The sequence below is a fragment of the Drosophila arizonae genome, chromosome 5 (assembly GCF_054131065.1).
Source record: "Drosophila arizonae isolate 15081-1271.41 chromosome 5, UAZ_ARI_1.0, whole genome shotgun sequence".
NCBI lineage: Eukaryota > Metazoa > Arthropoda > Insecta > Diptera > Drosophilidae > Drosophila > Drosophila arizonae.
In genome coordinates, this window is record NC_142925.1 from 24,731,968 (window position 1) to 24,757,330 (window position 25,363).

General features: G+C 43.6%; 7 protein-coding genes across 11 annotated transcripts; 3 read left to right on the forward strand and 4 right to left on the reverse strand.

Moving 5' to 3' along the window:
* Window positions 1-87: 87 nt before the first annotated feature.
* Window positions 88-17,634, reverse strand: LOC108616056 (alpha-tocopherol transfer protein-like). Of its 4 annotated transcripts, none has more exons than XM_018010999.2 (4): window positions 17,493-17,634; window positions 1,281-1,594; window positions 792-1,158; window positions 88-717 (listed from the first exon to the last, which is right to left on the reverse strand). In XM_018010999.2, exons 2-4 carry the CDS (start codon window positions 1,577-1,579, stop codon window positions 448-450), a joined length of 936 nt encoding a protein of 311 aa, XP_017866488.1. In that variant the 5' UTR covers window positions 1,580-1,594; window positions 17,493-17,634; the 3' UTR covers window positions 88-447. The 4 variants fall into 4 exon arrangements, with proteins under 4 accessions (XP_017866488.1, XP_017866487.1, XP_089326588.1 ...); XM_018010998.2 differs by having other exon boundaries at window positions 1,281-1,687; window positions 17,493-17,611; XM_089470462.1 differs by lacking the exon at window positions 17,493-17,634 and adding an exon at window positions 7,967-8,274.
* LOC108616057 (alpha-tocopherol transfer protein-like) lies at window positions 1,686-5,339 on the forward strand. Its single transcript, XM_018011001.2, has 3 exons — window positions 1,686-2,776; window positions 2,832-3,204; window positions 5,013-5,339. Exons 1-3 carry the CDS (start codon window positions 2,478-2,480, stop codon window positions 5,265-5,267), a joined length of 927 nt encoding a protein of 308 aa, XP_017866490.1. The 5' UTR covers window positions 1,686-2,477; the 3' UTR covers window positions 5,268-5,339.
* LOC108616054 (neuropeptide FF receptor 2) lies at window positions 5,990-7,794 on the forward strand. The gene is made up of 3 exons (XM_089470464.1): window positions 5,990-6,097; window positions 6,163-6,792; window positions 7,189-7,794. Exons 1-3 carry the CDS (start codon window positions 6,068-6,070, stop codon window positions 7,711-7,713), a joined length of 1,185 nt encoding a protein of 394 aa, XP_089326590.1. The 5' UTR covers window positions 5,990-6,067; the 3' UTR covers window positions 7,714-7,794.
* Window positions 8,430-24,846, forward strand: clos (closca). Its single transcript, XM_018010986.2, has 13 exons — window positions 8,430-8,680; window positions 10,724-11,610; window positions 11,867-12,041; window positions 12,110-12,276; window positions 12,336-12,401; window positions 13,650-14,384; window positions 14,448-15,537; window positions 16,599-16,999; window positions 17,063-17,238; window positions 17,839-18,581; window positions 18,640-18,828; window positions 23,897-24,341; window positions 24,409-24,846. The coding sequence occupies exons 1-13, from the start codon at window positions 8,512-8,514 to the stop codon at window positions 24,722-24,724; spliced, it is 5,559 nt and encodes a 1,852-aa protein (XP_017866475.1). The 5' UTR covers window positions 8,430-8,511; the 3' UTR covers window positions 24,725-24,846.
* Window positions 8,691-17,620, reverse strand: LOC108616058 (RWD domain-containing protein 2A). The gene is made up of 2 exons (XM_018011002.2): window positions 17,493-17,620; window positions 8,691-9,619 (listed from the first exon to the last, which is right to left on the reverse strand). Exon 2 carries the CDS (start codon window positions 9,608-9,610, stop codon window positions 8,759-8,761), a length of 852 nt encoding a protein of 283 aa, XP_017866491.1. The 5' UTR covers window positions 9,611-9,619; window positions 17,493-17,620; the 3' UTR covers window positions 8,691-8,758.
* Map60 (Microtubule-associated protein 60) lies at window positions 18,834-21,391 on the reverse strand. Of its 2 annotated transcripts, XM_089470457.1 has the most exons (3): window positions 20,924-21,391; window positions 20,169-20,859; window positions 18,834-20,096 (listed from the first exon to the last, which is right to left on the reverse strand). In XM_089470457.1, the coding sequence occupies exons 1-3, from the start codon at window positions 21,187-21,189 to the stop codon at window positions 19,728-19,730; spliced, it is 1,326 nt and encodes a 441-aa protein (XP_089326583.1). In that variant the 5' UTR covers window positions 21,190-21,391; the 3' UTR covers window positions 18,834-19,727. The 2 variants fall into 2 exon arrangements, with proteins under 2 accessions (XP_089326583.1, XP_017866481.1); XM_018010992.2 differs by having other exon boundaries at window positions 18,834-20,859.
* LOC108616053 (putative N(4)-(beta-N-acetylglucosaminyl)-L-asparaginase GA14866) lies at window positions 22,023-23,566 on the reverse strand. The gene has a single exon (XM_018010993.2). The coding sequence runs from the start codon at window positions 23,346-23,348 to the stop codon at window positions 22,092-22,094; it is 1,257 nt and encodes a 418-aa protein (XP_017866482.2). The 5' UTR covers window positions 23,349-23,566; the 3' UTR covers window positions 22,023-22,091.
* Window positions 24,847-25,363: the final 517 nt, after the last annotated feature.

Below are 25,363 nucleotides of genomic sequence, written 5' to 3' on the forward strand. Positions count from 1 at the left end.
GCGAGGAAAACCAAGTGGGGAACGGTAGACATTTGGATGAGGCTATGTGCGTTGATAAGACCGACAATAAATTATAATCGACATTCATGAGGTTTTTGGCCATTTAATGGCATTTTTAGTTTTGCATTTTTTTCTTACAGTTTTTTAGTGCGCAATTTGTTTTTGTTGTAACATTGTTCAATTTGCTTTCAGTTTCGATGTTGCTTTCTATGAAGTGTTATAAAATATCAGGTTCCAGCTATGACCAAATTTCGCTATAGCATAGTATATAAGTATATATATACACGTAGATATATATATATATGTAGGGACTCATATATAGACAGAGTGAGGTGTGTATAGTATGTGCATTTGAATATACAACTAACTGCTATGGCCACGGCCACTGCCACCAGCACAGCCACTAGCCACTAGCCACTAGCCACTATCGTCGTCACAGCCTCGGCCTCAATCGAAGTTCAGCTTGCGAAATGTGCCGTCCTCGTTGGCAGCAGCGGCAACCAGCGTGGGTCGCGTCTCCTTCTCGCTGGCGACGCGCAGCTTCTCGTCGACGCCGTAGCGTTCATCGTCCTTAAAATAGGGCGTAAAGTTGGTCAGCTGCGACTCATAAAATGCCGTGGCATCATTCAAGGAGCCATTGTTGCCGCCCAGCTCCACCGGCAGGTACTCCTTGCCAATGGCCTTGTACAGCGACTCCAGATTCGGATGTATGTGCAGCTGAAGGAAGAGAAACAAGAACTCGATGAGAAAGAGAGCTTTTTACATACAATGGTTCTTTACTGGCTACGTACCAGCTCCTTCTGTTTCATCACATTGCGGATAATGGTGAGCACAAACTGTGTTTCTCGCGATGCATTCACGATGTGCGTGGCCACCAGGTTCGTGGGAATGCCATGCTCGAGGAAGGAATTCATGCGTCGGAACAAGCTTGGGTCGAACTGCAGCAACAGCGAATAGGGAATTTTGGTGAAATCAATCACTTCCACAACACCAGCTATGTTCCAGTTGTCGTCGGAGTTGATCTCCATTTCAGAGCGGAAGGCATGGAAGCGAAAGATGTCGGATACACTATGCTTGGAAGTTTCTATGTGTCCCATGCGTGTGAAGTGTATACGTGGGCCGCCCGGACCAATGGGATTAGGTAGCGTCGCGAATATGCTGATAAAACGATAATGAAGCTTATTCTCTAACTCTCTATCATTCTTTCTCTCTCTCTCTCTCTCTCTCCCTATCTTTGGATTTCGATTTCGATTTCGATTTCGACTTCGAGTCCGACTCACCCAGATCTAGCCAGCTCGAGCAGTTTGTCGTCCACAAAGCGACTCTTGAGCAGGCCGCGCTCCTTGGACTTGTAGTTGTAGAAGAAGAGCACACGTTTCTTGGCCTCCTCCAGATCCCAGCGACAGAAGCGCAGAAATGCAACCAGGAACTGATCTTCGGTACGTGCCACCAGATAGCTCTGTTCCTCGATCCACGCGCGCAGGGCTGCAATGAGCTCATCCCGGCTCGCCGGGTCCTCGTTCAGCTCAGTGCGCGCCACTTCCGCCAGCTCTGGCACCAGCTCTCGAATCTTGGCCATAGTAGTGTATGATAGCTGCAAATTTGGTTTCGAAACTTAAAGCAAACTGACAATGTGTACTGGTGGCCGGGAGGGTGTTGGTGGTGTGACTTGTGTGCTCCGTCTGGGCTGAAACACAACTAATATTTAAGTCGATGGCTGCCTTGTTTTGACCTGGAGCAAACAAGTGTACCCTACGCTAGCGGTAGCAAAGGGGGCGATATAGACGTGACCAATGCACAGTGGACCGAAAGCGGCTCAACATTTTCTTATCGATTTATTTCATACTCAAAACAAGAACTATTGTTTCTCGGTAAATTAATATTATTTGCCAAACAAATTGATATGTATTTAAATACGTAATTTTGGTCGTTTCTTGAGAACTTAAGGTTCACAACAAAAATAGAGGAGAAAGCAAAGGAAAAGTTTTTAATCACGTATATGCCTATATTTCGCATGGCAAATATGAGCTTTGGTGCCACTGTGCAGACACAGTCGAGCGATAAGATAAGACTGTAGTAGATATAACTGTAGTATGGTTCGATTACCCGCCAGATATCAACAAATGCGAACTTTGCTATGCGACTTCTACAGCTGCATTTGTCCCCATCCAAGTTTTCCTCGACTTTCATTCTATACGTCCCATGGCTGCAAGATTTTGATGATTAACTATTAGCAAGCGAGATCTTCTAGCAACAGCTGTAATCTTATCGACAATTAGAAGAGAGAGCAGGGCGACCATCTATGGTGCGTAGCCACTCAACGTTAGCGGCGGGCATTATCAGAGAGTACCGAATGATTAGCCATAAAATGGCAAGATTAGAGTCAACTGATTAGTGGCCAGAAGTGGAGAATTCGCCAATTTCAGTAGTTGCACAGTTGCCACGACGCACGGTTGAGATCCGTACAGAAGCAGTTTATGGCCGAGATACGTCCAATCAGCGCCGAGTTGCGCCAAGTAGCCGAAACGGAACTGAACGAGGTGCCATCGCGTTTGCCCGACGACCTGAAAGCTCTGCGGGATTGGCTAGCCAAGCAGCCGCACCTGAAGGCACGCCAGGATGCTCAGTTCTTGGTTGCCTTTCTGCGAGGCTGCAAGTTCAGCCTAGAGAAGGCCAAGTCCAAGCTGGACTACTTCTACACGCTGAAGACCATGATGCCGGAGGTGTTCGCCAATCGTGAAATGGACGAGAGGAACATTGCGGTGTGTCGTGCAGGGTAATTAATTTCCAATTCTATTTAATAGAGTTTCATTTCCATATACTCTTTTCAGCACATACGTGCGTTTGCCCAAGCCCTTCGGGCCCGGCGGACCGCGCATTCAGTTGACGGACTACTCGAACTTCGAATCGAACGGCTTTAAGTTGATCGATCTGTTCCGGTATCAGACGACGCTACTGGAGCAGCTGGTGCGCGAGGATGACAACGCCGTCATCAGTGGCACCATCGAGATAATCAACATGTCCAAGATGAGTCTCAGCCTGGTTGCCCAGATGGACATTTCGCTCATCAAGAAAATGGGCGTGTTCGCCGATAAGGGTACTCCCATCCGGCTAAAGGGCGTCCACTTGGTCAACTGCCCCAAGGAGGCGATCACTGTGCTCAATCTGGGCAGAAGTCTTATGCCCGCCAAACTACAGAGCCGAGTAAGTGCAAAGTCGACATTTGAACGATGATTTGATCATTTCTGTACTTACTGAAGGGAAAGCAGGGTATATTTTTGCAAACATGAGCGAAAGAGACGGGAGACGGATAGCACACCCCATAAAATGTATAAGTATATATCCCATCTCATATATACATCCAGCGATCTCATAAACCATAAAGGCTCAAAACTAGAAATCTTAAATATAATAGGATTCTTTATAGTCGATCAAAATCAATCGATTTCCTTTTCTAAGAGTAGAGTAAATATAACAAAAGCTACAAATATTTAATATAGTGAAATGGAGAATTCATATATATATAATGATTTTTGGATAGGTTTAACATATATGCAGTACTAAAAACATTTACCTTGGGAAATTCCTACATGCTAATATAATTGGTAAAATATGATTCAGCAATTCTATAGGAAATAAAATTTAATATGTATGTATGTATGGGTATATGAATGTGTGTACATAACATGGAAAGTTCTGAGTATCGCTTAGTCGACCATTTCTGACTAGATCACTCTTTTTCTCGTTTCAAATAGAAAAATTATAAAAGAAAACTTGAAGTAATGAAATAATTTTACTCAATCTCTCAATTACACATGTACAATTTCAATATGTACTTTAGCTTTGGTTAAACTTTATTTTTTGTCGACAAACCATTATTCGATAATCCATTGCTATCAGGCGCTTATCGCAGTTTGTTCAGCTGTTGGGAACCGAAATTTCTTTGATAAACCATATAGAATCGCAAATCGATTTCAAATTATGGAAAATAAATATGGCTTTCACGGAACTCTTTACGGGTTTCGATAGTGAAACAACCCCAATACAGTTGAAGGGGGTTTCATCTAATTTCAATACGCTGACTTATCACCCTCAAATTATTTTATGAATTGATTTAACAGCGGTCATAAATTAACAAAATTTCGAGGGGATTTTTATACTCATTTAAGAAGGTGAAATGAGTATATTAGTTTTGTGCAATGTCCGTCTTGCTGTCCGTCCGTTTTTCCGTGTGAACGCAGTTTATTTCGGCGCTATTAAGGCTACAGCCTTGAAGTTTGGAACACATACTCGTGTATAGCTCCGATTTATAAAGTGCTAAAATTTTCCGGATCTGACCACTAGCGGCGTGGCAAATAGGAAAATGCATTTTTCGATATACCAGAGATCATATTAGCTGAAGAGCTAGAAAGCTGAAATTTGGAATGTAGCTCCGCGTTGACCATCTAAGAATAAAAGCTATGGTAGAGATATCTACGCCCATTGGGGCGTGGCAAACCGGCTAAATCTGTATCTCCTAGAGTTATAAAGCTAGAACGCTTCACCTCACGTGCAATCCTACGATTCTATAACGACATGAAAATATTATATGTCTATGCCCAGTAGGTGCGTGGAAAATAAGACCTGAAGATATAGGATTTTTCAAATTCTGCCGTTTTTAAGGCACTATTGATGCTAGAGACTTGAAATTTTGTATATATATGTCCGCTCACAGGGGGAATGGCAACCCGCTAGAGTTTATATCTCCTGATAAAATAATACATACAGAAATATATAATTACATAATTTCAATACAATATTCATTTTCTAGAGCACGACAACACAATAGTTAAGTTAGTTAAGTGTTAATTAACCTCTCCCTGCCTCCTTTAACTTTGAAGAGAATAAGCTATTTTAATAATAATGACTCTAATGTTTTTCATTTGAAAAATAAAATGTAATCAGCTAAAGCTGCTATCTATTCATATTATGTTTACTTTCTGAGAAAATTTGCATTTGAATTCATTTCACAGTTCCATGTGCACAGGAATATGGAGGAACTCTCTCAGATAATTCCGCGCGAATATATGCCAGAGGAGTATGGAGGCAGCAATGGGCGTATTGCTGACATCGTGGCACAGGCGGAGCAGGATATGCTTAGCTATAGCAATTACTTAAAGGAGGAGAGTAACTATGGCGTTGACGAACAGCTGCGACCGGGCAAACGCCTAACAGCCGACTCGCTATTTGGGATTGAGGGCTCCTTCCGCAAACTGGACATCGATTAGATTAGCTCACATTGAACTGAAATTGAAATTGTCATAATTTTAAATGTAATTAAATGCCAGATGGAAACAAAATCTTAAAGCGGTGCGTGAAGCAGTAGCTACTGAAGGGTAGAAAACGAATTGGCTCGGGTCGTAATCCGTGCTATATAAATATTGAAACTATCCGAACATGTTAAGAATAGCGAACAAGGAAGTTTTCAGTATAAGCTGAAATAGGATTAGAACATGGATGATATAATTTAAAGAAGCGAATTTTTAGAATAATTCTAAATATAATTAAGCCCATAAAGAAAAGTGCTAAAATAATATATATGAAAGATAACCACAACTTCAAAAAATAAATATTCCCAAAGCCAAAGCCGATCTATTTATGTAGATATAATTGTATAATATTGTATATATTTGCCCGTGACTAGGTTCCAAGGATCAGATAAACTTTATTCGATTTGGGATGCAGATCTGTTTTAATGTAGTTATTTATATACACAAAGGTTTGTCAACCGCATAGAGGTGAGTAAGCAATCAGGCCTTTGATGAGAAGCGCATAGAGCGGTAGTATCATTGACAGCTGATCAGAATTGAATAAGAGCTTTGCAAGAGGTAAACAACGCCCACAACCCACAGAGTCAAAGCGTCAAATTCGGATGCTTTTAGTGTGCGGTATCAGTGACAAGTGCTAATAGCCTTATCTATCAGTTAAGTGAATTAGACAGGATCAATAAATGTTCATGTTAATTTGCATGTTACAACCAGCTGTACAAGTCAGTTGCCCGGCAGGAGTCGACTGGTGAAGAACAAAAATGGATGCACATAACTATAGTAGTATTGAAGTGAGTTTTCTATTAAGGCCAATTCCCCATGCCTATTACTGTTTCTGCACAATCCATTCAAACAGTTCGACTTTAGTCAATGGGACTTTCCAGCGGAGCGTATTTGGCGGCACAAGGCGATAGAGGAAATCGCTTGGAAAGTTTGCTCCTTCTTGCCACTGATTATATTTGGCTTGTATGCCAACTACATCTTGATCTATCTGATAGCTACGAACCGTGCGCTGAGATCGCCAACGAACTTGATTATAGCCAATATGGCAATGGCGGACCTGCTAACCCTGCTGATATGCCCCGTTATGTTCCTGATCAACGACTTCTACCAGAACTTTCAGCTCGGCTGTGTGGGCTGCAAGCTGGAGGGGTTCCTCGTCGTTGTCTTTCTAATCACAGCCGTGTTGAACCTCTCAGTGGTCAGCTACGATCGCCTCACAGCCATTGTTCTGCCTCAGGAGACTCGTCTAACGCTGCACGGCGCCAAGATCGTGATCACCTGCACCTGGCTGACGGGTCTGCTGCTGGCACTACCTCTCGCCATCTACCGGGAGTATCGAGTGCGTATCTGGCGCAACTTCACCGAGCGCTACTGCAAGGAGAACACCAATGTCCTGCCCAAGTACTGGTATGTGCTGATCACGGTGCTGGTCTGGCTGCCGCTGAGCATCATGCTCATCTGCTACACGGCCATATTTATTAAGGTAAGAGTCCCATGAACGAGTCTAGTAGACTGAAAGATAATCCAGCTACATATGTATACATATCCTAAGGATAATCGATTCTGTGAGCCAACAAAATTATTTAATTAGAATAAATTTGTAGACTTATATCAGATTATATCTATAACAGAATATATTTTCCATCTTCAATAGCTTTTGAGTTTAACCTCAATAGACATTTATAGATCTACTCCAACCAAATTGTATAATCAGGCATATGGCCTCTAATAACTATATATCAAAAATCAAGCTCTAAAAAGTCTGAGTAAGATTCCATCAAAAACAAGCCAAACTTTCCAAGAATTTGAATACAGCAGATAGGCCTTTACCCATTGTAAGTGCAGTGAACTAACTTATGAGACCTTACCTACTCCCCAGCTGGATCGCTATGAGAAACGCGTTTTGAGTCGCGAAAATCCCCTGACTGTCAGCTATAAGAGAAGCGTGGCTAAGACGCTCTTCATAGTGGTTGTGGTGTTTGTGGTGCTGCGCCTTCCATTTACCATTTTTGTGGTGCAGCGCGAGAGGTCCTACAAGACGGCGGAGAGCGTGGGCTGCGGCACCCAATACTTCTCGTACTTCTCGCAATACCTGATGTTTGTCAACGCCGCCGTCAACCCGATCGTCTACGGCTTCAACAATGAGAACTTCAGGCGAGCCTATGCGCAAATTGGCTGGGTGAAGCGACGACGAGCAGCCTCTGCAAAACGGGCTCATAGTTGTTGTTATTGCGACTTTGTGAAAAACAGAAAGGGTGCAGTAGTTAAGACAGAGCAGAACTTGAATAAGGACATATCGCAGTCAGCTGCCGAGGAAACCAAAAATCTGGAGGAAACTACTGACAATCTTTCCATTGCCAAAGAGTCTCTGGTGACACGCCTTAATAGCGATGGATTTATTTGAAGTATGCTGGCCTTGCATACTAGTTATGCTAATTACTTAAAATATTAATTATTTCAATATTTTTCTATGAATTCTTTAATAAATACCCCTTACATTGTATATTTGTTTAGAATATCTTATAAGCGATATTATGTTTAACCAGGAGTTTGGCTAATAACAAACAAGTGAACCGCAACAAACTCCATACGGTCCCATAAGCAGCCAAACTATTTCAATAATATTCAATAATTTAACTATTTTTACTTAATTTCACCTTTCAGTTTTTTTATGTATACTTGAATTTTCTTCTAAAATTTTGTCTCTATAATTTTGTCACTTTCATTACATGTTTCAATGCGTCAGAGCTTACACGAATTTGATTTCTTTGATCCTCGCTTCTCCTATCCCAGGTTTCTCTATGTGTTCTGAAACTCTTCCTCTCTCACTCTTGACACTCATTCTCACTATCTCTATCTTTTTGTCTCTCTCTTCCGATAGAGTTTCTTCCGCTCATTCAACACCAAACTATTAATATGGTACATTGAAACCATTCTCAAATTAGAATGTAGATCTTCTGCAGCTCTGTAATTAAGGGCCTGCCCCTATGCATTGTAATGCAGCGCTGCAACTGACTTTCATCGAGTCTGAATTAAGCTCCCACACGCTTCCTCTTTCGTCTGATCTCTATTGCCCTCATTCAGTGCTTCTCACACTCATTGAGCATCAGCGAAAGCTTGGCCAACGGTTCTAAAAGCTCAAGGCCTTCAGTTGAGCATAAGTTTCGCTTGGCGAAACACGTGTTAAGTGTTGTCTAATTCAATGTGCCGTTTAGTTTGTGTATTCATATTCCACTGGCTATTGTGGAAGCATGGGCATGCTTTCGAGGTGCTCTTCGGGGAGAGCTATCCTGGATATCGCATTGGCTCAGACCTGGACGCAGAGTCGCAGCGCCTGCACAAGCGCGACATGCAACAGTTTTATGACAAAGGTTTACTCACTTTAGAAAATATAAACAACAGAATTTATTTACAGTACTTGAAGTTGAATTTGGATCCATTCGAAAATCTTAGGCTAAACCAAACAACTCAGATTTCATGTAGCCCGTGCCATGATCCTCGAGAAACCTGATGAACTGGCCCATGTTAATGACGCCCTCCTCGCCGCCAGCGGCTGACGAGTTGAAGAGTTGCTCAGTGAAGTGTTCGAAGCGGCGCTTGTGGCACGGCTCGGTGCGCACCAGGCTAATTTTCTGCCAGCGCAGGGCCTTGATACTGCGCCAATATTCCTGCACGTTCTCCGGCTCGCCCTCCACGCAGATGATGCCCGGCTTGCCGGGCCTGCTGAATCCGGTGAGCTGCAACTGCCGTGCTTGACGCACAAGCTCCTGCCGCTTGGCACTCGACTTGATATGATGCGAGTATATCCAAAGCCTTTCTAGCTGCATGCCTTTTGGCTCCTTTGGTTCCTCCGATGGCGGGCACTCCAGATCGCTGGACGTGCAGCTCATTAGTGCCTCAATCTGATCTTGCAGCCAACTGAGTAGCTGAAATATGTAGGGTTCCTCTGCCTGGCGCTGTTCCAGCAAATAATTATCAATCTGCAGCTTCAAGTGCTGCTCCTTGATCTTGTCCAGCAACGGGGTGTGCACACTAATCCTGGCCAGCTCCAGCTGCGGGTACAAATGCGGCAACTCGATGCGCACATCCACGCACTGCTTGGCAGCCACAGTCAGCCGGATGATGTACTCCAAGTGGGACCGCAACGACGCCTCTGACTCCGACTGCAGAAACTCGCTGAAGTCAGCTACGACCCCAGCATCGAGCAGCTGCAGCTCGCCCGCCGCACAGTAAATGGAACTCAGCAGATCTAACTCCTCCAGCTGCAGGCCGATGCAGCATCGATAGACTTGCAAATCCATGGCCAATGGCTAACGGAAATTGAGAGAGAGTTGTTTGATTTAGTCTCGGCCTCAGCTTAGCTCTTGCTGCAAACTTTATCAAAGCTGTCTGGAAATTCTTGCGTATCATCAAACAGATATTCTAGATGATTGCTATAAATAATAAGCTTGACTACTATAGAAAAGCGTTGAACAACTCTATGATCGAAAGGCATACAATGCTTAAAGCTCAATTCAATTCGCTGTCATATATAGTAAATTAAATATATATAGTCTTAGATACATACATACAGTTTAAAGCTGCATCTATATATCCTTATATATTTAATATAAAATTTATAATACTCAAAATATACAGTATTGCTGAACTCCTCAAAGGGACACTACGTCAACTTAAATTCCAGTTAAAAAAGAGTCTATTAAAAGAATGTAATACCAATTCAGTCCTACTGACTGCAAAATACTCATTCACGACCAAACTCAGGCAGCACCAGAGCACTGCAAAGTATAGATTATTCTGATTTGCCACGCTCACATTGTTGTTCATATCTATTTCTGTATTTTGTACTCAGAATAGTACTCAGAATCTATGCTAAACATTTTAAAGTCTTATTTGCCACGCCCCAGTGAACATGTAAATATAATATATTCGCTCAACTTCATAGAGATTTAAAACCAACCCACAAGGCAGTTTTTGGTGTTAGCATAACTATAGACGCTACCGAAGTACCCGATTTGCCAAGTCTCGAATGGGCATAGATATTTGCACCATATCTTTTTGTTCTTTCCTTTCCACACATCAACTCTCTTAAACGCCTTTTTGAATCGCCTGTCCTGTCTATCCTGCCCCTAGATACCATCTTCCTTCTATATTCCTTACTCCATACATACATGTGTTTGTCAATCTTTCAGTTAACATTTTATTATGTTTTCCGCACATGTAACTATCAACCTTTTTCCATCTAGCTATCTTATCATATATTCGTCATCAATTCCTTTTATTCCATCTATTAGCTATATGTTATCTACCTATCAATCGTCCCCTATACTATCTATTCTATTATTTTTCCCGTCAATTTATCTATTACCCCATGTTTAACTCTCTCTCTCTCCCTCTCTCTATCACTCTGTCAGCTGGCTATAGTTTCAACGGCCTGGAGCGAGTCGCCTCTGTGCCAGTGCCGTTTCCCCTGGACATTTGCATGCTGCAGCTGCCCAGCGTGAAGTATGCCACAACGCTGCACAAGGATGCGGCAGGTGTGCGCCAGTTCGCTGTGTACGTGTGGCGGGCGGCAGAGCAGGACTATGAGCTGCTGCTGCAGCAGCCGGCGCCCAAAGCCGTGGCACTAGACTGCCTGGCATATGCGGGTCTGGGCTATGTGGCCCTCAGCTATAACCACAGTGAGCCCGTGCTGCAGGCGCGCGATGGTTCGCCCATCTACGAGCTGTCGCCGGAGCGAGTCATGCGCACGGTGCAGTACTTTGCCGGCCTGCACTTGCGAGGCATGTATCTGAGGATTAGCAGCCAGGAGCTGACGCTGCTGCAGGCCTACGAGGGGGCCGGCACGAAGAGGCAGCCGAGCTGTCCCTACTTCAAGTGGACTAGTGGCACATTCCAGCGCCTGGGCGCCATCCCCTGCAGCAACGCGCGTCGTCTGGAGGCCTTTGGCATTGACTACGCGGACTACGTGGCGGTGGCCAACTATGCCAGTCCAGATGGCCGCACCTCCACCCACTCGGAGATCTACAAATACGACCCAACAACGCGCCGCTTTCAGCTCTTCCAACGCCTGCGCACCAATGGAGCAGTCGATGTGAAGTACTTCAGTCTGCCCGTGAATGAAGTCAGCCGCCGCCATTTCCTTATAATGGGCAATACGGTGGGTGCCGCAGGAGGCGCAGCAGGAGCTGCAGGCAGCGCTGGCGAAGCAGATACGGTGATCTATGTCTTTGATAAAGGAGAATTCGTGCCCTATCAGCGTCTGAGTTTCTATGGACTGGAACGATTTTTGCCCGTGACGGTGAGTGAAGCCAAGTCATAGAGTCAAGTGAGATTGAAGAGCCAAATGCATAAAATTGTGGTCATATATGTTGCAGAGACAAACGCATAAAGTCTCGGCTAATACATATACGTATAGTATATCATATTGAATAGAATAATAATCTCAGAGTAAAGTAAGAAGAGTCAAGTCATATTAAATAGAATATTATTTACTTACACAACATACATTTATATATAAAATGATCATATCGTGAATTGAAACATCTCGCGTACAGCACTCAGTTTCGGAAAAGTTTCTGTTATTTGTGGCCTGCAACAAGCAGGATGTGAAAATTTACAATCTCAACGACTGGAAATTCGAGCAATCGACTGTGCAGTTCACCGAAGGCGCCTTCAGCAGGGGCGTGGCACGCATGCGCAGCTACGAGGAGAACGAGCAGAGCTACTTAGGTGGGTTTTGGCCAAGTTTCCACTAAATGCAGTTTGCTTTATGTGGTGCACTTCTACATTATTGTCAGTTATTGCCAACGAGAACATGGCCGCCAATGAGACAAACGTATTCCAGCCGCTCTATAAACAGGACGAGCACGCCAATGTCCTGCGGCAACAAATCATCGAATGGGCGCGCGAACAAACAAAAAGAATGGATGCAGTTAATCTGGAGCAATTGTTGCTGGCTCTAAAGGTAAGAGAGAGTATTGGATACTCATTGGGACACTCTAATCAACTTAACTCAAATTGCAGCATAAACTCAGCGAACGGGAAAAGCAGCTGCGGAAAATGCACATTAAACGCGTAAACACCAAGTCGGTGAGTAATACAATATGCACATATACTTAAAAAATTATTTAAATAAGATAAGCGGGGCTAACAATGACGAAATACACAAGTGTTTTCTGAAAACAATTAAACGAGTCGGGTGCTACCAACCGCACAATACTAATTCAAGGTGTTTTTCTTTTTATACCCTGAACCCATTGAAAATGGGAAATCAGGGTATAATGGTTTTGTGAAAAGTGTAACAGGCAGAAGGAATCATCGCAGACCCCATAAAGTATATATATGCTTGGTCAGGACGACGAGCTGAGTCGATATAGCCCTGTCCGTCCGTCCGTCCGTCCGTATGAGCAAAAGGATCTCAGAAGATATAACGGCTAGAGAGCTGAAATTTGACATGCATACTCGTGTATACCATAGGCAGTACAAGTTTATTTTTTCGATAACTCATCCGATAACTTTTTTATCGAGAATAATCGAAAAATCGACTTGGTTTTTTCAGCCTAATTTGAACACTTTTAGACCTGGAGACTTCAAATTTGCGTTTTATATAAAGTTAATGGATACAAAGATTTTGTAAATTACAGATTTTGGATACCACGCCTTCTTCTCCCCCAATTTGTAAAAAACGCATTTCAAGTACTAGAGACTTGTGCTTTGGAATGTACATACATTTGAATACTATGATTACGTTCTGAAAGTTTTATTAAGATTGTACGTCTAGAAATTAAATTATTCAACAAATAAATTCGTATAATATTGCCCACATTGCAGCGCAGCCCAAGCGCAGTCGCTGCTTACTGTGCCGTCAGCAGAGCGCGTTGCTATAAGTGCGTCTGGATGCATGTGTATGTATGTGTGAATAGAAGTGCAGCATGATTAGAATATCAGCTTGGAGGGTTCAGGGTATCTCCTAGTCGAGCAGTCTCGACTAGAGCCTTCTTACTTGTCTTTTTTTGTGGCTTATACTAATGATGATTCAGTAAAGCATATTTGTATAAAATATATACAATGCTCTATATTACTATTATTATTATATATAGATATATCCACTTCATATAGCTTTTACCATTGGTTCTCAATGCGAGCATATACACCAAATTGCCTGTACATGAACATGAACAGAAGCTCAGCAATTTCGGAAATTTGGACAGCTCTATAATGGACAAAATGAAATGAAGCGTGTTCGATCATCATATATATATCATCGTCGTATACTTATACAAGAGTAGACAGCAGTAATCGAATTACATTATATATTCCCTCTCTTTTGCTTCACAGTTTGTCGATGTGCAACAGAAACTGACTGCAAACTATTGGGATGCTCTGCGTTATGCAAAGCGTGCGTTGGACGTTATCGAAATGGATGCAGCTCGGGCTCAGCATCATCCCGTCAAGCGGGATGGAGTGCAGCAGCCGAAGGAGCAACACGAGTTCGATGAGATAACAGTTGGTACGCTGGTGGTGCACGCGGCATTGCAGGCGGAGCGGATTAATGGGGTGGACAGACAGAAGCCCATCTACGAGTCGGTCAGCGCCGGCAAAGTGTATGTGAGCGAGGAGTACAAGGAGGCGGCCAAGGATCTGCCAGCGCCTGCATTGGAGCAACTGACGTTGCAGGAATTGCAGCTGTCGGGTAAACTGAATGGCCACGACTGGACCCAGCTGCTGGAGCAAACGCTGAAGCGACGCGGCAACGAGGTCCAATTCATCAAGGCAGCCGCCGACATCAGCAACCTGAAGGCCGAGGCAGTCAGAGTCAACAGCAATGAGATCAACGAGCGGCCACTCGGCCAGCTGGTGTCCATCGATGCTGGAGACTACGTCGTGCAGCAGGACGTACAATTCGCACAGCCCATCGAGGTGAATCGGCTAAACATCAACCAGCGGCTCAATCACATACACGTGGACAGGCAGCGCTTCGACGTGCTGCTCCATGAGGCGAACCACACCCAGGTGATTGAGGGCACCAAGCGATTCGAGAATATTCGTGTGCTGGAGCCGATTACCATTTCGGTAAGTGTCCCTGACCGTCAATAATGGAAAGTTGATCTTTGCAGACCTCAGTCTCCTCTATAGGGTCAACTACTGGGCGCCGAGCTGAGTGCCATGTCGCCAATGAAAGTATCAGATCAGCCGCTCGAGCTGCAGGGCGACTATGTGATCAATGGCGATGTCACAATTGGACAACTTCTGCAAGTGCAGGAGCTGCGCGATGCATCCTCACAGAGATCGGCAGTTGGAATACTGCAGGAGGCACTGCACGTGGATCAACCCTTAGACAATTTGAACCTGCGCTTTGAGCAGCCACTGAACGCCAACAATACGCAGGTGAGCTTCATCAATACCCAGGACGTGCAGGAGCTGGTGCAGCTGAATGTGGACCAGGTGCAGGTGATTGAAGGCGCCAAGCGGCTGCCCCAGAGCCTTACCATACTCAACGGCTTTGGCGAGGTCAATCTGGTCAACGGCATCAACGTGGAGCAGCTACCGCAGCAGCTGCTGCTGAAGAGCAGCAACCAAAGCTTCAAGCATCCAATGCAGCTGGCGGGCCTGGATGCGCCTCACTTAAATGCCACCAAGCTGCTGCTGAATGGAATGGAGTTGCATGCATATATGCAACACGGCGGGGAGCAGCGCTCCAATAGCAGCTTGTACGTGGATCAGCTGCAGGCGGAGCATCTCACCGTCGAGCAGCTGCACATGCATGGCCAGATCTTTGGCCACACCCTCGAGGAGCTCTACAAGCAGGGCGCCCAGCGCCCGCACAGCTGGCAGTTGCCGGAGCACTTCAATGGCACGATCGAGGCACGCAACGTGTGGCTCAAGGGGCGCATAAACAATGCCACCGTGGCAGAGGTGGAGCAGCAGCTCCAGCAGCTGGCGGGCAACATCAAATACGTGGGCGACTTCACCTTTCGCCATGCTGTCAACGTGAGCGGTCTCACCTTTGGAGACACTCTAAACGGTATCTCAGCCCAAAGATTCGGGCACTGCTGGCTACAGAGCAGCGGCCCGCAGCTGTTCACAGCCCCGCAAGTCTTTGCATCTCTAGCCAGCGATAAGGATGTGCAGTTGAAGGGGCGACTCAACAACTACACGCTGGAGCAGCTGGTCAAAGACAGCTACAGGTTGAATGGCACGGAACACTTGCCCGCAGTCAAATTTGGTAAGTAGACAAACACTACTTATACATACATTGAATCATGATCGGGATTGGATTGGTCCGAAAATGAATATTCATCAATATTTGATTTAATCGTAAGATGAGTGTCGTTAGTTCTTTGAAATAAGGCCTAGACAAATCATGCACTTGAGACTTCATATTATTTTATCAAAAATAACTTGAGCAATATTTGAATTAGCAATGATTTCTTGTTTACAATATTCATAATGAATCAAGTCTCGATTTTCTTTGTGTAATCGTAAAATGAGTCTCGAGAACATTCAAGCTTTTTCTTTGTTGCATATTCCAAGGATTTACTCAATTTAATAAAACAGTGAAGAATTATTAAGCTAATTATATTATTTAAAAGGTAGAGCAAAGTACAACTGTACTATACTATACTCGTTTATAATTGGCTTTTTAAAAGCAGACTAACAATTCAGAATTTCTTGGCACCAACATTTAAGATAATATAAAAGCTGTCAACGTACTTAGCTTGACCAATAACAATTAAGCTCATGTGCCTCAAATGCCAGTTAAGGTCACCTAAACTAGTTATTTTCATGAACTAAACTAAGGGTATAAACATAGCGTCGACGTTTAGAATCCAGCTAATAGCCAAAATGTCAATTAGCTTAACCAAAGCGATAAACTTAATTAGTAAATTACGAAAATGGACCGCTCTATGAGCTAACCTAGATACTATATTCCTCTTAGGTAAGGTTGAACTGTATCTCTGCATTGATTAATATTTACAAAGTAAATTAATTATTGAAACTCTCATCTGTCTTATGACTCAAGTTTAAAGCTTTACCTTGCTTTTTTATCTTTGCAAAGAATACTATCCGCTAATATTACAGTCTGCAATCAGCACGAGTCTAATAAGAAAGCAAACAATGCAAAGCTCTTCTTACTGATTCCGTGTAAAGCTTAAAGCTTTAGGAGCAATTCAACTAAATACAACTGAATTTTGTAGCAGTTATTAGTCTAATTGGAAATCAAATAGCCGTATTGATCATAAATCCAATAAGGAAATGCAATTTCAATGTAATGCAATTTTGCAGTGAATCCGATTGTGCTGCAGCAGTCGCTGAGTGTGGGGCGTGTGAATGGATTGCGCGTGCCAGAGGATATGCTGCATGCGCAAGGTGGCGGCACGCTGCAGGCGCCATTCAAGGTCAAAGGTCATGTGGTGATGCTATCGCCGCAGCACGTCTGCAATGTGAGCAGCCTAAACGACTACCAGCTAGATGCACTCAAACATTACCTTGAAGGCGGGGCAACGGGCGAGCTGGACACGTTGCACGTGGAGCAGGCCGAGTTTGCAGTGCCCCCGATCTATGACAAGCTGAACGGGCATCAGTTGCAGCAACTGCTCGACGAGCTCTGGCTAGACAACGAGTTTGTGGAACTGCAAGCTGTGAAGCTGGCCAATGCCAGTTTTAACGGGCTGATGGAGTTTGAGGTGAGTCGCTGTACAAATTTCGCATGTATAAATGGTTGTGAAACACTAACTGTATTGCAATAGGGCACACTAAACGGTTTGGATGTGGAGCATATCGAACGCAATTACTTTAGCCGTACGCGCAGTCAGCGTCTAAATGTGCCGTTTAATTTCGAGAATGACGTCACTTTTGCAGAAACGCTGACCGCCAAGCAAGTACAGCTACGTGTCAAAGATGGCGCACTTGTTGAGGGCATTGGGTAAGTGATTGTTAAAGGCTTTAACTGTAATTGGCATCGAGTTTCACTTGCATTTGTTTACGCGCTTAACGCGGTTTGACATGCACTCCGCACATATACACACTTCCAAATGTTCCCTCCCCGTCAACTATCACACACATACAAGGTACAATCAGCTGTGCGCGCTTCTGTTTGCAGGTGAAATTTCTGTACACGTTGCAATTGCCCGCAATGTACACGCACGATTATTACCACAGGTACAATCTAGGTTTTACCTTGTGTTTTGTTGGGGTTAATGTTAAATTAAATGCACTTTCTACGGGCAGACAGCACTTTTCAATCTCTCAACACTTCACACCAAGAAAAACAATAAACTGATACTTCCAGGGATGACACACAAATGATGGCACTTACAAGAAATATCGAGCTATCGCGCTATCGATAATCACCATGATTTGTACATGAACAGTGTGAACGTATTTTTAAAAGGGCCGCTCAATCTTTGCGGTTATAATTTTTAAAATTATTGAAATAATATATAATAATATTAAATAAATAATAATAATTTACCATATATTAGCTATAATTTTATATCAATATTTAAAACAATTTGTATTATAGCAACTTCCCATTAAATTTCGAGGATTTCGTGGAAAATTCATTAAAAACCTCTGGTCTACAAACCATAACAGCACAATGGCGTCTACCTGTAGCTCAAGTTGAGGGAGATCTAAATAATGTGCGTGTTAATCAATTAAATTTATTCGACGACGTTCTGCGCAAGGATAATCCGGGCGTCACTGTAATAGATGCACCCAAAACCGCACAGACTGCAACAATTAAACGTCTCTTTGCCACGACCAGCAGCACAGTAGCTAACGTTCCGATTGCGCAATGGATCAACAATACGGTTTACACCTATGGTAATCACACCATTGCCGGCACCACGGTCATGGAAACCCTGAATCTCTACAACGACCTGCGGGTTGTGGGTCCAGTGAATGGCGTTCACTGGCAAGCGGATCAATTGCTTCTTTGTGATCGGGAGCAGTATATACGCGGCTCGCTGCTGGTGAAGAACGCGCTTCCGGAGCAACAGCGTATCCTGAGTAGCAACATCGAAGAGCTCTGGGTGGATAACATCAATGGGCTGAATGTGAATGAGCTGCTGGTCAACAAGGCTCACAATCGTCCCAATTTGCATGTGGCCAGCCAGCTGATATTCACTCAGCCACTGAGCGTGGCCAACTATGAGCTGGGGGATGTGCCAGCTGGAAGCAACAAATGGAAACGTGGAGTAGATGCTGTAAACAATTGGCAGCAGTTAAATGAGCAAGTGGCTGCAGTGCAGCGACGCCTCACAGGTAAGCTATATATGTATATGTGTCCTTCGAAGATATCGTGATATATTCCATCCTACAGCTCCTTCTTTTGTGCTGCAAAGCTTTGCTCTGCTGCAACATCTGCCGCTAAATGCAAGTCGTCTGGAGCTGCTGCAGGAGCCGAGCAGCAAGACGGAAGTGCTGGCCATTTGGCAGAACCACCAGGATCTGGACCAAGTGAATGCCTATGCGTGGCAGTCGCAGCAGCAACAATTCATATACAATGCAAGTAAGTCGGCTATATAATGCGTCTTTATTTATCATATAATTTAATTTATGAAATGGTTCTCGAACTTATCAACTAAATTTTTTGAATGAATTTTGACTCAGTGTGGGGATGGAGGATGGGGGAATAATAGATGGCAGACATTATCTCGGTCTATGCAAAGCGAATGAAAGTTTATAAAATCACTTAAATGAATATATATAAATATAGTAAAAATATAGTATAAACTATATGTGGTATATAGTGTTATATATTTATACTTATGAAACATTTTTAAATACTTTGCATAAACTGGGCAAAATTTACACGAGTTCAAAGTTAAATATTAGTACCATTAATAAGATGCACCATAGTGTATCCAATAACTGATATTTGTTGCGTTAGCCATAGAGTATACTAAGATATATTCTATATCAATTTGTTATGTTTACACGAGTCAATGAGCACTGGCCTATTATATAATTTCAAAAATATAATAGAATAAAATGAAAGTCAATAATTTTAAAATAATTTATAAATAAATTAAATATCAAAGTATTCGACGTCATAAAAGTTATAAAATATTTCTCCTCGATTTGGGTAATTTAAAGATTCAAATTTAAATAGCCGCCAATAATATCTAAACAAATTAAATATGATCTGCTTGTTCGATATCACTGAAATCATGAAATATATTCCTGTTCTTAGCTGCTGTATAGTTCACTCCTCAGCCCAAATGATTAATAATTTATAAATTATATATATTATATATCTAGTGGCTCAGACAAGTGTAAACCAGAACTCGTGTAAACGCCACTGAATAAAATCGTAAATCGAGTTATCTGTTGCGCGAACACTTCTCTACTTTACTACTTCTAAGGGGGGAGGGGATTGCTCCTTCTGCGAATCTCGTCTGTGGCCGGTTACTGCTCCAGCTCGTCACTTTGTACGTCCACGATGGCTCGAAGTATGCCCAGCTCCAGTTTGGCGGCGCCACGCTGTGAGATTCGATTCATCACATTTGCCACGTAGAGGCCAAGGGCTTCGTGGCGCGTCGAGTTGCACAGATTCTTGAAGAATGTCGGCGGCAGCGAATTGTCGAAATTGCCTAAGTTAATAATCTCAGCAGTATTGTGGGAGCTTGCATTCACTTTGCCAGAATCAAAGATGATTTCATTGAGCTCTTCCAGATGCGGCGAATAGCCATTGGTGCTGGCCACGGATGTGGAGGCCATGGTAGCCCCTGTCGAGGAGTTGGCTGCGCCGCCACTAACAAGATTCCCATTGATCTGCTGTGAGGCAGGTATGGTTATAATGTTAATGCCTGGAGGTGGTGACTGATTGCTCTCGCGATCCTTCTTTACCTGCAGCAGTTGAGCTGTAGTCGTGTGAACCACATTCGATGTCGCACTCGTTGGAGTTGTGGGCTCGGCAGAGGCTGTAGCTGTAGCTGCTGCTACCGCTGTTCCTCCTCCTCCTGATGTATGGGTGCTCTTGGGGCTAGTCTGATTCCTTTGTAGCTTCTTTTGCACCGGCGTATTGGAGCATTCGTCCGAGAGCTTGCGTTTCATTGAATCGGGCAGTTGAATTGTGGTGCGTACCGAGGACATTGTTTTATTGCTGCTCAACTGCGACTGCTGTGTCGCTGCTCCGGACGCCGACTTGTGTCCAGCTGCGGCGGCGCTGCTAGGCGTCTTTTTCAAAGTTATGCCCTTCTTTTGAAGTGCAGCGGCTGCCACGGAAACCGCATTCGATTGTGAGTTGGAGCGCTGCGGATTGTTGGCCATTGTATTGAGCAGCTTCTTCTCTTCAAATGCTGGACGCGGTGTATCTACGTTTGGTTTTGCATACGGCTTAACGTCCTTTTCTGGAGTGCCGCCGCCAGTGCTACTCGATTTTGTCGGACTGTCGCCATCTAAGCTAGCCGAACCTGTGGAATTGGTTGCTTGACCAAATTGTCGTGGATTCGCGTTGGCGGAGCCATCATCATCTTCTTCCTGCTCCTGCACCTCCAACATTTCATATTCCTCTACTTCCTCCATGGGCAATTGTTCACTAATCAACGCAAAGCAAATAGTTAGTTTATGATTATTTAAATTCAATTATTTTGCCCACTCACTCTTCCGTCTTGATCTTCGGCTCCTGATGGATCTTCTGCATTAGTCCATACAATTTCCATCCTGAATTTCCTTTAAGTTTCTCCTGTTCGTATTTCTTTTGCAGAACTATGAAAATAGAGCGCGACTCATGCACAGTGAGCTTGTTGAGGCGCCCAATTCGCGCCCAAGCATCGTCCTGCTCCTGTTTGGTGGCACTCGTATTATTCGGATGCAGAGCCTTTTCCTTGGCAATGTCGGCCAGAATTTTGTCCAGCTGTATAGCCATTTTAGTCAGCGACTTGCGACTTGCGTTTTGCGCGTTTTTATTAATTTTGACGGCGTTTTTTATGACCAGTTTTTCACTTAATGTTTGGCCCTGCCGCTCTTTTCTAGAGTTTGCGCTCTTTTCGCTTCGTTCTGCAACTTCGCGTTTTCACGTATGCGGCGCGTCGTCTGCTGTGACGCTGATTTGGCGGAAAATAATCGAATGGGTCTAGCCACGTTCAGACAGCGACAACAAGATGGCTAACCAGACATAACATCTGTTACATCAATATGTGTACAGTGGTCCAAATAAGTTATTTATATTACCGTTTTATTCACAATTTATCATTTTATTATAATGACTTTCAATTAAATTACTGTCCCTGAATCGGTATATTTAAAATGCTGTTGTTGGCCACATATCATACCATCTGAACGTGTGTTGTTCAAAACACGTACAAAAGTGAATGCAAAAATAGAAGCACGTTTTGCAGCACTCGCAAACTAACAAAGCGATTAAAATGAAGCAAAGAAATGTTGGTTTCAATAATTAAATAATAAAAAAGCTGAATTCGATGTTTAATCCTTATTTTTGTAATAACATTTCTATTTAATTTTGACTATTTTAGTAATTAATACTTCAGTTTAACTGAATACTAATTGAACGTATGCGTTCAATAATTACCTAAATTGTTATTTTAAAATGTATTTCATCATATATAATTTTGATCCTCCCATATTTTAAGCAACTATTTCCTGTTAAATTCAATAGAAAACATTGTGCGGATGTGCGGGCATAATTATAAAAGGCGAATGAATAGATTCTGCATCGTTTTGCAACACTTACAAAGACTGTTTCTTCGAAATTAAAATGCATTTATTTTCATTTTGTGTATTTTTTATTTCATTACTAGAAAATCAACTTTACAATGTTTTTTTCAGTGTCACAACTTCAATATCCGCGTTAGCCGGCATGCACTTGACTGTCTTCACTGTAGTTGCCTCAGCCGGGCTGCTGACGACAAAAGGGAAGTCGGGCATGCCGTAGCAGGCGGCTGCGTAGTGTCCCAGTCGGTTTACCGCAATGACTGCGCCTGCAAAGTCCTTGTAATGCTTTACGATTCGCTTGACAGCCTCGGCAGCTGCCTCGGCGGGCGCCTTACCAGCCCGCATTGCCTCCACGGCCACGAATGTGGGCAGAAAGCGCATCATAATGTCGCCATCGCCCGTCGCCACAGCTGCACCCACTTCATTGTCCGCATAGCTGCCGGCCCCGGCAATGGGTGAATCGCCTACTCGACCGGGAATTTTGTTGCGGGCCCCGTTGGTGGAGGTGCCTGTGTGTATTTGGTTATTGGCATCGATGGCCACCATGCCGATGGTATCGTGATGCTGCTGGCCAATCTTATACTCGGTGCGAGCACGATCCTCTTTCCAGCGAGTCAGGGGCGTTGCCTTGGGCGCGTAAGGACCACACGAGATCTTCGGATCCGGATTGACCCGCTGCCAGAAATTTGGTTGGCAATTCTGTGCTTTCCATTGCTGCCACATGGCTCGCGACTCGGGCGTTACCAGCGAGTCAGTGCGGAATCCCATAGCCACGGCAAAGTTCGTTGCTCCTTGTCCCACCAACATGGTGTGTGTTGTGCGCTCCAACACGTATCTAGCTACACGTATGGCATCCCTGACGCCTATTAAACCGGCCACAGCTCCCACATCCATAGTCGCCCCATCCATGACCATGGCATCTAAGGTGGTTTCGCCCAGCTCATCCGGCGACCCGCCGTAGCCGACTGTTCCGTCACACTGAATCTGCTCGCACTTGGTGCAGCCCTCGACGACGGCGTTCCGTGTCTGCCGCAGCCCTCCCTCCGACTGCTTGAGTATACGCCACGCCAACGCATTGGCCTCTGGGAATTTCCATGTATTGATGACCATGGGCAGCGTTAGATTCGATCCATTCGCTGCGTTGCTTTGAGATTGTTCTGTAGTTGTAGTAGGTGCTGCAGTAGTACGAACAGCCTCCGTGCTAACATCTTGAAATGCTGTCGACTTGGGGATAGGGCTCTCTGTGGCGCTGGCGCTGCTTCTGCTGCTGGCCTCGGTGTTCTCCACCTTCGTGGACTGGCCTAGCGTGACCAGCGCTGCACAACAAAGCAGCCAACAATAAATTCTCAGCATTTTCTCAATGCGTATTTAACTTGGATCAATTATATTAGAATTCTCAGCTCGCTGCTCGATGAATGTAAGTCCAGTTGCGAGTCCGCTGCTTTTAAAGAGTCCCACAACAAATCTAAACCACTTTTTTGCCCCTTATCAATTTCGTTGTGATTTACGTTTTAGCTAAATGTCGAATGGGGGATATTCGACCAGTGGACAATTTTCCAAAGCAAACCTTTCGAAAACTTGGTTTACAAAAATTAAAGATTAATATACTTAATATGTATTTACATAATTGCATCGATTGTTAATACACCCCTAATTACTCTTCAATTTGCATTGATTTAAATCCAATTTTACTTGATTATTCAATTATAAATATGGTTTTTATTTCAATATAGATTTTAGTTATTATTTTCAATTTTGTTTTTCTTTTCCATATAAATTCGTTTGTTATAAAATAGTATTCTAAATTTGAAGGGTATTCTATCGTCGTCCACATTGCTTACACTTTCGCCGTTATGCTCTCTCATATGTTTACGCGTCTGTTTTGTGTTTTGTTTTTACAGGCCTGGCGCAACTATTGCAACCCGATGAGAAATTTGCCAATGCGCACAGCGATCGCTTTTCAGCTGTCAAGAGCAACGCCTTGTTCCTAAGCCCCTTGCGTCTGCAGTTCCAAGATTGTTTAGCAGTGCAGAAGCAGCTCTCAGCACTGGACATCTATTGTGCAGCCAATGATAGCATTGATAGCACTATCACTCGGCAAGCCACGATTCCAACTGGGCAAGTGAAACAGCTGATAGATCCAACTGCGGACAGGAATGCCTATGTACTGGCCCTGCTTGTCGCCAACTCTGTGGAGTTTTGGAAGTGGACCTCAGATGGCAACTATATGCTGCAGCAGCGACTGTCACTGATGCAGGCTGAGCAAATGACGCTGGCGAGGCACGAGAATCGTAGCTTCCTGGCCGTCTTGACTGCAGCCCCAGCACCCGCCATTTACGTATACAGGCGAGTAGTTTACAAGTTTATGTGATGTAACTAATACTAATCTACGTTCATATATATATGTATATAGTAAGGACAGTAATGCGCTGGACTACCAGCTGGCGCAAATCTTTGACTTGGAGGAGTCTGTGCAACCGCGTCAGCTACTTCTCATGCATCTGCACAAATCCAAGGATCTGCTGCTCTGTTTAAGCAATGCTTCGCCCACACAAACGCTGCGAATTTACCAGCATCAAGGAGTGGCAGGCTTTCAGCAGCTCCTAGGCGAGAGCACATTGCCTGCTGCACTCTCACTGCAAAGATTGGAATTAGCGGAAAAACAGCTTTTGGCTTTATCCAATGGAGAGGGCATATATTTAGTTGGTCCACAATTTATAAGGCTCTAGTCTCATGCTAAATTAATTATTTTGTGTGTATTATTGTTATTATATATAAGTGTATATATACTGTTTACCTCTTGTTTCCTTTATGTATTGCTATGAGATAATAAATTGAATTTGTTAATATATTATTAAATAAAATATTCCTCACGCACACATACATATGTAGCTTCTGTAGTAGTTTCCTACTCTCTTTTCATCATCATACAGATTGAACGTGCATGCTACACATAACGTATTGCAATTCAAACGAAAGCAGAAAGGTTTGCCTGTAATTGAAATGCTTCAGCCATTTGTTATTCGCAGAGCGGGGGTAATAATCATATACTAAGCCTCAAGAATGTGCTAAAATTGGGTTCTTCGATATATTGTATCATGCTAATTTATTAGTTTGCGATTTTTGCGTCTTCAGCTGTGAGGATGAAACCCGCTTCTAATCTGTTTTTCCAGATTAGAGCTCTGAAATAAAGACCTTTCAGTAGAGCGCACAAAGCAGATTATATTACAAACTGATGGCCAACACTTCATCTAATAATGAAATATGTAGCTTGTGCTGAATATACTCGATTTATATTTAGCGAACGACTAAGTAAATGACTATATCCATTAATATTTACTATTCCCTGCCGGCCACAGAGGCGCTTC

Bases quoted from the DNA above. Each gene is read 5' to 3' on its own strand.
- LOC108616058 (XM_018011002.2), bottom strand. From the start codon at position 9,610: ATGGATTTGCAAGTCTATCGATGCTGCATCGGCCTGCAGCTGGAGGAG.
- LOC108616054 (XM_089470464.1), top strand. From the start codon at position 6,068: ATGGATGCACATAACTATAGTAGTATTGAA. The intron at 6,098-6,162 runs GTGAGTTTTCTA...CCATTCAAACAG, and splicing joins ATAACTATAGTAGTATTGAA to TTCGACTTTAGTCAATGGGA. The intron at 6,793-7,188 runs GTAAGAGTCCCA...CCTACTCCCCAG, and splicing joins ACACGGCCATATTTATTAAG to CTGGATCGCTATGAGAAACG.
- clos (XM_018010986.2), top strand. From the start codon at position 8,512: ATGTGCCGTTTAGTTTGTGTATTCATATTCCACTGGCTATTGTGGAAG. The intron at 17,239-17,838 runs GTAAGTGATTGT...TTTGTATTATAG, and splicing joins GCACTTGTTGAGGGCATTGG to CAACTTCCCATTAAATTTCG. The intron at 18,582-18,639 runs GTAAGCTATATA...TCCATCCTACAG, and splicing joins AGTGCAGCGACGCCTCACAG to CTCCTTCTTTTGTGCTGCAA.
- LOC108616057 (XM_018011001.2), top strand. From the start codon at position 2,478: ATGGCCGAGATACGTCCAATCAGCGCCGAGTTGCGCCAAGTAGCCGAA. The intron at 2,777-2,831 runs GTAATTAATTTC...TACTCTTTTCAG, and splicing joins ATTGCGGTGTGTCGTGCAGG to CACATACGTGCGTTTGCCCA. The intron at 3,205-5,012 runs GTAAGTGCAAAG...TTCATTTCACAG, and splicing joins CCGCCAAACTACAGAGCCGA to TTCCATGTGCACAGGAATAT.
- LOC108616053 (XM_018010993.2), bottom strand. From the start codon at position 23,348: ATGCTGAGAATTTATTGTTGGCTGCTTTGTTGTGCAGCGCTGGTCACG.
- LOC108616056 (XM_018010999.2), bottom strand. From the start codon at position 1,579: ATGGCCAAGATTCGAGAGCTGGTGCCAGAGCTGGCGGAAGTGGCGCGC. The intron at 1,159-1,280 runs GTGAGTCGGACT...TCGTTTTATCAG, and splicing joins CTCGAGCTGGCTAGATCTGG to CATATTCGCGACGCTACCTA. The intron at 718-791 runs GTACGTAGCCAG...CTCTTCCTTCAG, and splicing joins TGATGAAACAGAAGGAGCTG to CTGCACATACATCCGAATCT.
- Map60 (XM_018010992.2), bottom strand. From the start codon at position 21,189: ATGGCTATACAGCTGGACAAAATTCTGGCCGACATTGCCAAGGAAAAG. The intron at 20,860-20,923 runs GTGAGTGGGCAA...TGCGTTGATTAG, and splicing joins CCGAAGATCAAGACGGAAGA to TGAACAATTGCCCATGGAGG.